Raw genomic sequence first — 13202 nt, forward strand, 5'->3', positions numbered from 1 at the left:
TCCAACATCAGTGTGCGACCTCACAAATGCGCTTCTGGAAGAATGGTCAAAAATTCCCATAAACACACTCCTAAACCTTGTGGACAGCCTTCCCAGAAGAGTTGAAGCTGTTCTAGCTGCAAAGGGTGGACCGACGTCATATTGAACCCTATGGATTAGGAACGGGATGTCACTTAAGCTCATATGTGAGTCAAGGCAGGTGAGCAAATACTTTTGGCAATATAGTGTATATGTGAATGGTCTTACTACATAGTGTGTTATATATTTAACCAACATCCTATTTATGTCATAGCTGTCTGTTGGCTGTTTATTTTTAAACTGTCTTACTATTTGTGTAGTTGCATTTTTTTGTACCCTCCGAATTAGGATTTCTTCTAATGGTCTCCTCATTTAGTGCTTTTGTTTCCCTTCGCTCTATGATTTTATTTGATTAAACAGGCCCGACATTTACAAAAAAAAATCATTAACATTTGTTAATTCTTTAATATCATCTATGAAAATGTCATCTTTTAGAAAGTTGTTTGGATTATGTCGACTTTCATTTACATTTCTAATTCTTTTGTTTGATATTTTCCAGGTCCCTTGAATATTGGATCTGTGCTGTTCCAGTTTTTATTGATAATAATCCTTCCTATTTATTATCTTTGTGAGTTTAATATGTATAATATTTGTCAGTTTAATTTCATATGTCTTATATCTATATCCAGTTTCCTTTGTTTCTTTTGTTCTGTGGTCATTGTACTCGCATCCTCGCTGGAACTGGGTGTCCTACGCCAAGACAGACCTTGGTGCTTCCAGTAACAGCGAGGTCTGAGCCTCCTCAAAGTTCTCCAGCAGGCCCTGCGAAATGTGTGAGAAGAAATGCAGAAGAGAAGCGGGTCCAAAGCACCATTGATGTACCACAGAGGAAGGGATAAATATGATTTCAGGACAGTATAGACAGAAAGGACTGTGTCTGACCACACTACTACATAGACCTGCATGAGTGATGAGGCCATATCTGGAAAGTTGAAGAGGAAGAAAGCTACCACGACTGCACCTGAGAAAACACAAACATACATATAGTTTAAATAACAGTTCCTGATGAAATACTTTTATCCCTGAGTTTTAAAGAAGAAAGCGAAGGATACTGTTACACTGTAACCTTTACGGGAAATCAATGTTTAGAATTTATCTTTGCTCACCCATAAGTTTTAAAGCCTTCTTTTCATTAGAAAGTAGCTTTCCATTCCGATGGCACTGAATATCCCGCCTTCCTTCAAAGTCTGGTCTCATAAGGCCCATGTTCCTCCTTTGATGACCATTCCTTCGTAAGTGGAGAAGGATGAGCATGTAGAGTGTAAAGATGGAAACCAGAGGAACCTGAAGTCACACAGGAATATTGAATGTCCATTTCTGATGCTGAAACACAGATCAAACCCATCAAGCTGGTCTCACCAGAAAGAAGAGCCCTGCTCTTAAAAGTAAAGCTCCTTTGTAGATGTGTGCAGGATCAGGCTCTGTCATTTCGCACATGGTGGACACCTTGAAGGCATCTTCCTGCTTTGTTGCCGTGTAGTCCAGGATGCAGGCATGTGCCTGGTCATAAACCAATGCAAATGGCACAGCTGAGACCAAGGAAACAATCCACACAGTGATGAGGCACGGCAGCCTAGATTTCTTTAAGATGCAGAGGAAAGAGAGGTGGGAGAATGCAGTTATTATTGCAGCCTTTCTTTCATAAGCCTTTCTTCAGATCACTAATTACCGAGAGGGACACAGGGCAGTAATCATGATCAGTCAAGACATGGGAAACAATGATTCGCTAATGCACATAGAGAAACACTGCAAGGCTGAAAAGTCAATGAAGCAAGAAATGTGGTAATTCATAGTGAACACTGCGGGCATTAAAGGTGCAGGTTCCATCCAGTCTGAAGAAGGGACTGATGCTCAAAATAAAAATCTTTTATTGGAACATTTTCAGGCATATTCCAGTTTCTTTGTCATAGTTTTTAAAAGCTATGTTATAGAGGAAGCTGTTCCTTCCTGAATAACGCACAACCAGCATCAACTGGTGGAAAAAAAAGTCGACTAAACTTTCCCACACAACTTTTAATTGTGTAACAGAAAGACAGATTTTTCTTTTTGAAAATAGTTCTGCTTGTGAATTCATACCTGTGTTAAGTTGCCAATAAAAATAGCCAACATAATACAGATATAAATTCAGGTATTTAGTTTCCATATTAGCAGAATTAGGCATTATAACTGGACATAACTCTGACCCCTTGATGGCAGCCAAATCGTTCCAGGGTAATACATGGTGGATATGTATCAACTTTTCTTTCCTGCACCTTTCCTGCACCTTTCCTGCTATGTTAGATCAATGCTAGAAAAAAGGGTCACAGTGATCAGTTTTCATAGAATATAGAATGTAAAAATACTTCTCTTCCACTTGTTGCACATTGCTGGTTAGCTCTCTGCACAAAGACTACTACAGTATCTATTAAAGTGGTGTCATTTTTCTATGTGCAGAGTGCATTTTAGGAAGTGTAGCTATTGCTTTTTTTTTAACTAAATAGCTTAGCAGGTTATATACATTTAATGGAAAATGAAGAATCATATCTTATTTGATCACATATTTTGCCAGGATCAAACTCCTTTGAGAAAAAATATTCTTATTGATATCAAAAACATCAGGGATAGAAACCCACAGACAGAGGTTGCAAGTGGCCTTGAGCTTCTGTCATGAAAAAACAGCACAGCTTTGTGACGCGGGTGCCGCACCTTCAGACTGGAGACAGACCACATGGTGTGGCATATCGCTGCATAACGCTCTGTGGTAAAGGTTACAATAACCCAACTTGTGGAGGCACAGTACATCTGGCGGACCATGAAGTACACTTTGCACACTGCTTGGCCGAGGCGCCATGGATAGCTCTCCCAGTAATAGCGATATAAAGTGACTGGGATGGTCAACAGCTGTAGAAGGTCTAAATAGTAAAAAAGGAAAGGGTAGTCATTAAAGTCATAGAGCAAATTTGTCTTTAACTTCTCATTGTTTCAAGATAAAGCACCAAAACATCAAAAGTCCAGTTTTAAGCAAAAGAAGCTGAGATTTTTTAATATAATATATATTTTTTCTGTTTTTCAGAACCATGATGAAAGCATCACTTTCACTGTGAAAGGTGTCAGAGATTAAACTTCAGAGGAGGTGATAAATCATAGCAGGTACCTGAAATAACCAGACTCAGAAGATAGACACGAATGGCACTGACTCTCATATGAGCGTCCATAAGAAGGGTCAGCATGCTCACACCATTGAATACAACCTGTAAAGCAATCAAAGAGGAAGCACTTTGGATCATTAGCATTTCATGCTTTTTTAAGTCTCAATTTTGTGTCCTATGACGCGAGTGCACATACTCCAAGCAAGAAGACGAGGCTGTAAAAGATGGTCATGGGGACAGCGATTCTCAGCGGTTCACTTTTGGTGACGCTGATGTCGAGCTTTGGCGTTTCGCTGGGGCTGACATTACAGCTGAAGAGGAATGAAATCTGCTCTGAGCTGTTCATGCTGAAGCAGGCAGGTAGGAGCTGTGGTAAGATCCTCTGAAGAGCTCTGTGTTGGATAAATTCTTATTAAAAATACATCATTACCATGTAATCATCAAATAAAATGTAATGATTTAGTTTGTTTTAGGATAAATTTAGATTTATGCTATAAAATAACGATTCCAAAAATTCCAAATCTGGTGCATATTTGTTTGGGCATGTCTGAAAGCATTTGAAAAATCTGAGAGCAGAAAATAGGTAATATTCTAACCATGTTCTGTAGTGGAATTTTATATAATTATTAAAGATATTACATAAAAGATTGGATTAATAAACAAACAAACAAAAATTTACCTCTAAAAAGGAAATAGCACATTTGATTCCACTGTCAAAACATGCATTTTAACATAGTATATGATCAAGAAACAGTGATAGTTTTAATAGAATTATTCTTATTTTTTAATACAAACAATTGAGAGTGATTTACTCCACCATCCACAGCACCTGAATTATCTACAATAATAAGTCTAATTGCAGAACACTAAGCAGTAAATACTCTCTCTACTAAATCCTTTTTTCTCTATAGATGTTTTTAAAAAATATAATTAACTTGTGCGACCTACTGAGCCACTCAGACTGTAAAGACAGAAAAAAAGCCTCCCTGCATGTATTTCAGATAAGTAATAATTAGACTCACCTTTCTGAGAGAGGAAGCAGAAAAAATACCAGCAGCTCTCTTCTCGGTCAAAAATTAGAAATAAAAAGCTCAGGCTTTGAAAGGCTCTCCTACTCCCTCTATGATTCCAGCCTCCTCCCTCTCTCCCATCTTTTAAAAAGACATCGTAGTCATAACTGAAGCTGGTAAAATTTTGTGCGTGTAAATGAAGCTTCAAAACTATTGATTTTATGAATGAAAGATGTTCAACTTTAAGCATCATTCCTTAATTTTTTCCTTTCATAACAGATCTCATTAAGCTAAGAATCTTTAAAAGAAACACAATATGTTACATTATACACATGATATTGACATTTTGCATTACTGACATCTATTAAAATGGTCAGACAGAAATATTAACTATTAGAAATAGCTAACCTGTTCTTTAATCACTACCAATATCACAGTTGCTAAGGTTACATGTTTTGACTGCTAAATGGTCTCTTCTTAAAGGGAGGGGACTTAGGGAACAGACACGTCGCTCATCTGGTAGAATAGAGATTTAAGTGTGTTGCTTAGATTTATAACCTCAGTCCACACAGGGATGGCCAAGTTTTTACTTTGATATGATATTTTAAGAAACAACCTGAGTTTTGGGAAATAAAATATAAGAACAAATGAGAGAAGAGGATAACTAACATTTGTAACACTACTCATGTGAAAGAATGTAAATTGAATACACAACGACAAACTATTTTAACATTCAGACTTTGTTCTTTAAGAAAATCAAATACATTTCATTTTAATAAATATCTTTTTCTTTAAATAATTAGAAAAAATGTCAGCATGAAATGCATTTTTAAAACAAACAAAGTCTGAGCAAATGAGTCTAGAGTTCAAAGTTTGCAGACAATCAAAAGCTGCTGAAACTGGCTTTGTGAAAGAATATTTTAACTACTATATGATTTTTTATCTGCATGCCATTGTTAGGAATCCTGCATAAGTGCATGGATCATGGCCAAAGATTTGGTGTTCTCTGACTCTAATATTTTGAATTTAAAAGTCATAAAAGACTGTAAAAGTTTGCAAAAACGAAACATACTGTACAGCTAAATGACCATGGTAAACTCCAAACAATGAGGAATATCCTCTGTGAATAGTAAATGCATAATGACAAAAAAAAAAAAGTATAGCAAATTAGTAGAAAAATGATCATTACTATGAACAAAATCTTTATGAACCAGCTGTGAGAAACAGATTAAAAAATCTGCAGTTAAAGATTTCCACCGGTATTGCTGATATGAGGCTAAATATGCAAAGGAGAATTGCAAATGGTTTTTTACATCTGTGGTAAATCTCAAATTGTCAGTAAACTATGTTTTATGATAAAGAAGCCAATTTAGACAATCACAACCCCATGAAAGAGCAATAAAATGTTCCTCAGAAAAGGCATATCAGTTTAATGACATACCAAAAAGACAATTTTGATTAATCATCACTGGCTAGGGTTAAAAAAACCAAACAAAGGACACAACCAGGCAAATCCTCCAAAGCAAGCTGGCAGCTTGTTTATCAGAATGTTGGGACCTAAATGATTAAGTATGTTTATCAGGGGCTGAGATCCATGCAAGTGCAAAAAAAATTTCATTTCAACAACCATTTCTGTTTGAGCATTTAAAATCACATTTAAATTTGTTGACAGGGGAGAAAGGACAGGGATTCAGACATGGAAGTAAACAACTGAATGTGAGATTTTCCATGTCATTAACAACTGTTTTTGGTTGATATTATATTTTCACATCTATAATGAATAGTTTGTGTGGTGGCAACAGACTAATGAAGCTTGCTGAATATAATCTATGTCTCTGTACCTAAAAGTCTATGTGTAATGTGTATGTGTAAGTCTAAGTAAATCAGCAGTTTCTTTATAACTCAGACCAGTCTTGCCCAAATAACCATTCCATAATCAAAGTCAGTTGAACCCACTTTCTTTTCCATTCTAATGCTTGCTTTAAACTTTCCATCACCATGTCCACTGAGTTTCTACCATTGAGTATAAAGCACAAAAACATTTCAACCGTATCTCAGAGCGCTTGCCCTTTACATAGGATTAAAACTGCAGTACAGTCTCCAGGATTTTCTTGACACTTTGATCGTTAATGAATTACAACAAATAGGAAGTTTGCATAATTCCCCCTCAACTTTGCAGTGTTTCTAAACCTCTATAGTTAGTTATATTCCATTTATCTATGAGAAAAAAAAAACCTTTTGAGCAGCATAGTAGGATGCAGCGGGAGTGTTCAGGAGGAAAGAGCATAAAGCAATTTTTTGCAAAGGTTTTAAGCCTTTTGTGCTTCTCTAAATGTGGAAGCAATCAGATCAATCCTTGCCACAAAGTCTAAAATCTGTGATACGCACTGATAACTCTAAGCTGATCACACTGAGGCTTTGAAGCCTGAACCCGTCTTTTCTACTTTATCCTTTCAAATTAGTTTCCTTACTGTCTTGTTACTTGCTTGAATTGTATGACCCTTTTACAATGGTATGTGACATTTAACCTTTGATTATTGTTTGGTTTTTGTGGTCTTGTAAACAAAAAGTGGTCTATTAAATTGGTCAAAGCAGGCTTTGCTGATCATTCACTGCTTAATTATGTCATATGAAAAACCAACCGATCTAACTCGGGGATGGGACTATTAACAAAGTCATACATGCAGAAAAATTCAAAATCTCTTATATTTATACATACGTTTAACAAATCACTATAATTAATTAGATTGGGGCAATTTATGTCTTCCATAGCCACTCTGTCAAAGGTCTTTGTGTGTCTACTTCACTGCTCAATGTGACCAGTAAAAAAAGTTTCTATTTTAGACTTATTTTATATAACAGTATTTTCTTTTTAGGTTATTTTTTTTTTAGGACTGATTGTTTATAAACATTGATGATTTTGACAAATCTAAATTGATTTATTTTACACAGAGACAGAGTGAAAAAATTATTAAAGAAACATACAACAAAATGTCAAACTGTTCATTTAAAATCTGAATAGGGAGTCGGGTGATATAAACTTTCTATTGAGGCATTAGGTCAAAAAGATCATTTATTGAATCTTTACAAATATTATATACATGCAAAGCATATTTCCTTCATATTGTTTCCTATAAATACAACACATTTTGCAATGTGTGTTATTGAAAAAGAAAAAAAAAACTAAAAGAAAAATTAAAAGAACTTTTCAAAAGAAAGCAGATGTGGTTTGTTGTGTTATCCCAGCATCCTTTGCCATGGAGTAAAAATGGCCTCGTTTTTCCAGCAGATTGCTTGGAGTATCAAATTCCACGATTTGACCAGCATCTAGAACCATCACCCTGTGGAGCAGAAAAATGTGTCAACATCATATCCAACTGAGCAGAGTTCATACTGGCTGTGATGAAACCAACATGAACAGCGCAAACATTTGAAGAGAGAGTCTAATATTCACTTTTAAGATTTTTCATATTAATTTCGTCACTGTTGTGCATCAGAAGAAAAATATTAGTTTTATTTGAGCATATTTCAACATATCACTTTTCAATAAGAAAATTTAAAATATAGATTACAGATTTACAACAATATAGAAAATGATCCCTTCGCTTCACCTCTCCCTCTGCCTTAGTGGTGCTGCTGTAACATCCAGGTGAGTCCTCTGAAGACTTTGAAGTCTGTCTGTGTTTTCATGTTTGACTCCCTGTTCCCTGACCCTCACACAAAGGACCAACTTCACCCTCACAGCCGCTGAATAATATCCTGCATGAATCCAAACTTCAAAAAATTCTTTGATTTTGGATTTTAAAGTATAAATATATTTATTTGGAAAATATGAAACAAAACCCCAAAAATAACCAAAGTTTATGAAGCCTATATACCTCGGAAGAATTGAGAGGTTCACAATTCTTACATAATCCCAAATAAGAAAGTATTGATTTTGCACTTTTTTGTATATTTTAATTGATTCATTGATTGTCTTTACTGAACTCGCAATGGAGAAATTTACTTGTTACATCAGCTCAAATAGTCAAAGAAGAAGTATGTGCCAAAGGAAGAAAAAGGTGCATGGATATACAGTATATACAGTACATCCCCATATAACAACTCTTTTTATATATATACATATATATATATATATATATATATATATATATATATATATATATATATATATATATATATATATATATATATATACTTCTAAGAAAGTATATGTTCAGAAAAAAAGACTATTTCTGGAAACAAAAATATTCTTGCCGATACGGTTTTGTTTTAGGGTCAAGTTCTGAGCACCACATTATCCACAGGAATCCTGAACGAAATAACCTCCTCTGATGGTTGCCGTGCTTCAAACAATGTTTTATTATAAATTATAATTCCTGGTGTAAATTGTTTCTGTTACTTAGCCAGTTTAGAAGAAATGGATTAAGTATTTGCATGTAAATTAATTCATAATAATTATAGAATGCACAATTTTATAGTTGCATTAACTTCAGATTCTAGTAACTTTTGTATACTCAATTGTGCTCCTATACTTTGTTTCCTCTATAGTAACTGTTGAACCAAGTCTAAAGGTAAAGATTGTTTGACGATATATTGATCAATTTTTATTAACACGATTTGTGCCTGCCCAACTTAGTCAAAGAAAGAATAAAATCAGGACAGACAGGCTTCTGTGCTGGACTTGGACTCACCTGGAGCTGTCCATGATGCTGTGCAGGCGGTGGGCGATGGTGAGCACTGTGCAGTGGGAGAACTCCTTGCGAATGGTATTCTGAATCAGGTTGTCTGTTTCCAGGTCAACGGCTGCTGTGGCTTCATCCAGGATCAGGATCCGAGACTTTCTAAGCAGAGCTCGAGCCAGACACAGCAGCTGCCGCTGTCCGACACTGGAAAGAGAGAAACACATATTCAAACTCTTTTACTGCTCTCAGAAAGAAAAATAAAATCACATATGAACACTCATCAGGACTGGCCACGATTAAAGCATTGACACATATGGGAAATGGTCAACTGATACAAATGTCTGAGATTGGTAAGGAACTTCTGTATGGAAAAAGTTTTTTTTTCTGAATGATCACATTTAAATTATTGTTCTCTGCAAAAAAAACAAAGAATTTCAGCTGCACATTTCTCTGTTTTATTTAACTTGGTTTGAATTGTCAGTCTTGTTTAAAACAATGCTGCCCACCTGAGGTTTTCTCCTCCTTCTGCAACCTCATGCTGTAATCCTTCCTTCAGCCCAACAACATAATCCTTCAGATGAGATAGTTCAAGGACTCTCCAGAGGTCCTCATCACTGAATTTGTCAAATGGATCCAAGTTCATCCTCAAAGTTCCAGAGAACAAGACTGGATCCTGTCCTCAGAGAATCAGATAGGTTAGAGTACGGATCATAAAGAAAATGTTTTATCTGCACGTTTTTGTCTCTGATGTTTACCTGTGGAATGATTGTGAGCCTGTTTCTTAGATCATGTAGCCCAATTGTGGAGATATCTAGACCATCAATGAGGATCCGTCCATCAGCTGCTTCGATAATGCGAAACAGGCAGTTTGTCAAGCTTGATTTTCCAGCTCCTGTGCGACCAACTATACCAATCTAGATACAGGGGAAGAAAGTAAAAATTTTTACATATTTAAATCATAAAAAGATCTCTTAATTACTTGCATGACTTATCTTTTGGAATGAGTTTTTCTATCACAAAACAATTAATCTATGCAGTCATTTAAAACTTCCCTACACCCACTGAAGCCAATAACAGCATTATGCTATTATATTTATTTATTTTTGCATTTGAAATCAATTAGGGATGTGTGCATCAGATAAAAAAAATCCTTGGAATATGTGTATCAGGGGTCAATGAAGAAATTCAACTCCTGATACTTGTTGATGTTGCCTTATATGCCCTAAACTGCAGCAAGTGATCTGCTTTGTCACGTCAAGCCACGTATGCAAAGACATACTGCATATTAGTGTCGCAGAGGGAGAAAGTCTTGGTGCACCTTGCACTAGTAAAATAAATTTTACAGCTATAACAATATTGAGTTTGTTAAAAAAAAAAAACACTTAAGATTTTCTGTGTTAAACAGAAACACTAAACTATGCATCGGCCAAGGTATAAACAAGTCATATCAAAACTAAGTATTCAGGCTAATCCTGACCATATTAGCACTCTGAGAGTTTATTGCAGAGTGTGATGCATTTGTAGAGTTATATATATATTGCAGAGCGGCTGGCTAACTAACGGGTAAGTCGCCTGTCCTGCAAAAAGGAGGCCTGGGTTCGTATCCCAGTTGGGGGGAGTGAGCTGCCAGTGTGGGCCCTAGGAAAGACCCTTCACGTTAATGCCTGCTTTGGTGGCTGGTGGCCTAGTGGTCAGGGCATTGTGCTTGGAAGCCTGAAGTTCTGAGTTCGAGCCCCACTCCAACGGAATGCCACTCTGGGTCCCTGAGCAAACGCTTAGCCCGGCAGCCCATAACTCCCCAAGGGTTAAACGTAGAGAGTTAATTTTGCTGCTTTGTATTTGTGACAGTGTAATGACAATAATACGCTGGAAAAAAGAAGGTTTCCTAATCAAGTTCCCCTACTCTGATACAACCAGTCTGGTTATGGGTACTTGCTCTCTACTTCTTTCCTCCAACTACACAGGGCGGTTTGTAAAACAGGAGAACAAGGTCTTATCAACAGAGGGTAGATTATTCACTTTAAACTATGCTATGATAGACCTCATGATAGGAATGAGAAACTGAACAGCTTTAATTTCTTTCTGGTAGTTCAGCTGCCAGTTCAAGTTCATATGCATAGAGCTGAGTATCAACAAAGTGGTCTGGCTTTTCTTTTTTTACAAAAAGGCTTCTACTCATGGAGCATGGTCAACTTGAGTGTCACTCAAGATCAGTAATGTTTGATTAAAATACTAAATCAACCTACTTGAGGTCAGAAAAATAAGTTCCTCACATTTCTCTGGATTTACATCACTAAATGATTTTACCATAAATTCAATGTTGCATGATAACATGAATGCAGATTCGATTTCATTTTCCCTTTGTCATGTCAGCACACTGCACCCTCAAAATATTTGCTTTTTCAAGATAAAACAGATAATGAAACTGTTTCATGGTTAGAGTCTTTTGTAAGTAATTTAGTTTAATTCATTGCAATATTATCAGTTTTCCAAGCAATACATATTTGATTAGATCAATTTTGATTAAAATGAATCAACCCTAAATGACCTGGATTATTATAGCTAATTACAACATTCCATTGCTAAGATTTTATAATCAATTCTGTTTCATTTAGTCCTACAAGAAATTTAATATTTTTATATACAATATTTTCTTCTCTTTTTCTAGCAATAGTTTCTGTACTTATAAAAAAAAAACCTCCTGAAATCCTAAAGAAATTCAAAATGCATCAACAAAGAAAAAATCCAGGAAAACCATTATTGGTGGCCATATTAAACCACAAATAAACCATCTGAGACCACCTGAGTAAACAAGAGATAAATGCTGCATCCTAAAGATGAAAGGCAGAGTTAAAGAAAAGGGTATGGTAGGTCTGTTATAGTGCCCAATGATTGAAAGGCTGAAATACCTGCTGCCCTAGCTGTGCTTTAGGTTCAGCATTGTGTTATGATTAGTTTAGAAAACCTTATATTATTATGTCCATAAGAAAATATTTTTTTTATTTTTGTGACCCATGTTTGTTTGAGCTTTGCTGTCTATGAGGCTATGTAACCAAACATTTACTGTGAGGACAGGCAAGAAAAATACTAATCAGGACAAACAGTGGTCCATAACAGAGCATTACCTTTTGGTCAATACTGTCCCTCTTTGATGTCTTATTCAAGGATGGATTGATTTCAGTGCTTGACTTTTGGGGTTAAAGTTTATCGACTGAGCTGTATTCTATTAAACTAAATTAAGTATATTCACAGCTGGTAAGTTTAAATCTAGAAACAAGGTGTGGGAAACAAAGCCTGGATGCCTTTTTCATATCCCTAAAGTATAATTTTGCTCCATAAAAACAAACTAGAATCTTCAGATTAACTGTCTTGTTTAGTTTTACTTTTTGATCTTCAATTTGTAGTACAATTAGACCAGCTTACCTGAAAATCAAAGAATTTAAAAGTAGTTTCCTTACTGATAATGAACTGAAATTCAGATTTTTGTAGATTACTTGCTAAATAAACCTAGACATAACGAGCCTTCCACTAACAGCCCTGTTGGTATAAAAGGGATTCTTTTGGTTCAGAGGTTTTGATTCAAAAATTTTGTTCCAAATTATACAAGATTGATTTCATATTTTTTCAGAACTCAAATACAAACCTTCTCTTTGCTGGCGATGTTACAAGAAATCCCTCTCAGCACCAGCTCCAGTTCAGGTCTATAACGGACCTTATAGTCTTCAAATTGCACCCTTCCTTCCTCTGGCCAATTCTCTGAAGGTCGATTCTGAGTAACCCAGGGGGCCTGTAGAGAAACTGATTCATCAGACATGATTTCACTCCATGCTATGCAGAATATCGTGATATTGGGAGGCTGGATGCTTCGAAGTAAAAATGAAATGCTCAAAGTAAAAGGCTTGCCTTTCAGCTTTATAAATTTGGGTAATTGCATTCGAGTTAATGAGTCGATGCAATCAACTGGTTTTCCTTAAATAGAAAATTTTGAATCAATTTCACTGTATGATCTGGTGAACTGTAAAGTGCCTTGAGATGAAATATGTTGTGAATTGGCACTATATAAATAAACCGAATGGAATTGAATTAATAATCATCTGACTAGTTGGAGAATCCAACACAGGTTCATATTCCGGATTGCAAACTGTCTAAAATGAAACCAGATGCCATCCTGATTCAAGAAGTCGGTCAAGGAATTGAATTACCATCATTTAACATCTATATATTGGTGCTGTTAAACAAAACAGCCCTGGCACATATATGAAATCAGGACATGTAGGAGAAAAACAAAGATTAATTGAACA

At 35.8% G+C, this 13202-nt stretch overlaps 2 protein-coding genes across 2 annotated transcripts in view; both read right to left on the reverse strand.

Annotated features, from left to right (window-relative positions):
- Window positions 1–254: 254 nt before the first annotated feature.
- On the reverse strand, window positions 255–4347 carry LOC119790709 (pyrokinin-1 receptor-like). The gene is made up of 7 exons (XM_038296376.1): window positions 4229–4347; window positions 3403–3598; window positions 3212–3308; window positions 2764–2969; window positions 1438–1659; window positions 1185–1362; window positions 255–1039 (listed from the first exon to the last, which is right to left on the reverse strand). Exons 2-7 carry the CDS (start codon window positions 3550–3552, stop codon window positions 672–674), a joined length of 1221 nt encoding a protein of 406 aa, XP_038152304.1. The 5' UTR covers window positions 3553–3598; window positions 4229–4347; the 3' UTR covers window positions 255–671.
- Window positions 4348–7271: 2924 nt separating this feature from the next.
- Window positions 7272–13202, reverse strand: part of LOC119790750 (canalicular multispecific organic anion transporter 1-like) — a 35319-nt gene continuing 29388 nt past the window's right edge. Inside the window, exons 28-32 of the mRNA XM_038296457.1 lie at window positions 12545–12688; window positions 9657–9815; window positions 9408–9574; window positions 8911–9105; window positions 7272–7557 (exon numbers count right to left, since the gene is read on the reverse strand). Coding sequence (XP_038152385.1) covers window positions 7425–7557; window positions 8911–9105; window positions 9408–9574; window positions 9657–9815; window positions 12545–12688 — 798 coding nt within the window. The 3' untranslated portion in view covers window positions 7272–7424. The remainder of the gene's footprint in view (window positions 7558–8910; window positions 9106–9407; window positions 9575–9656; window positions 9816–12544; window positions 12689–13202) is intronic.

This window comes from Cyprinodon tularosa, unplaced genomic scaffold, assembly GCF_016077235.1.
Source record: "Cyprinodon tularosa strain WSP-4 unplaced genomic scaffold, ASM1607723v1 ctg37, whole genome shotgun sequence".
NCBI lineage: Eukaryota > Metazoa > Chordata > Actinopteri > Cyprinodontiformes > Cyprinodontidae > Cyprinodon > Cyprinodon tularosa.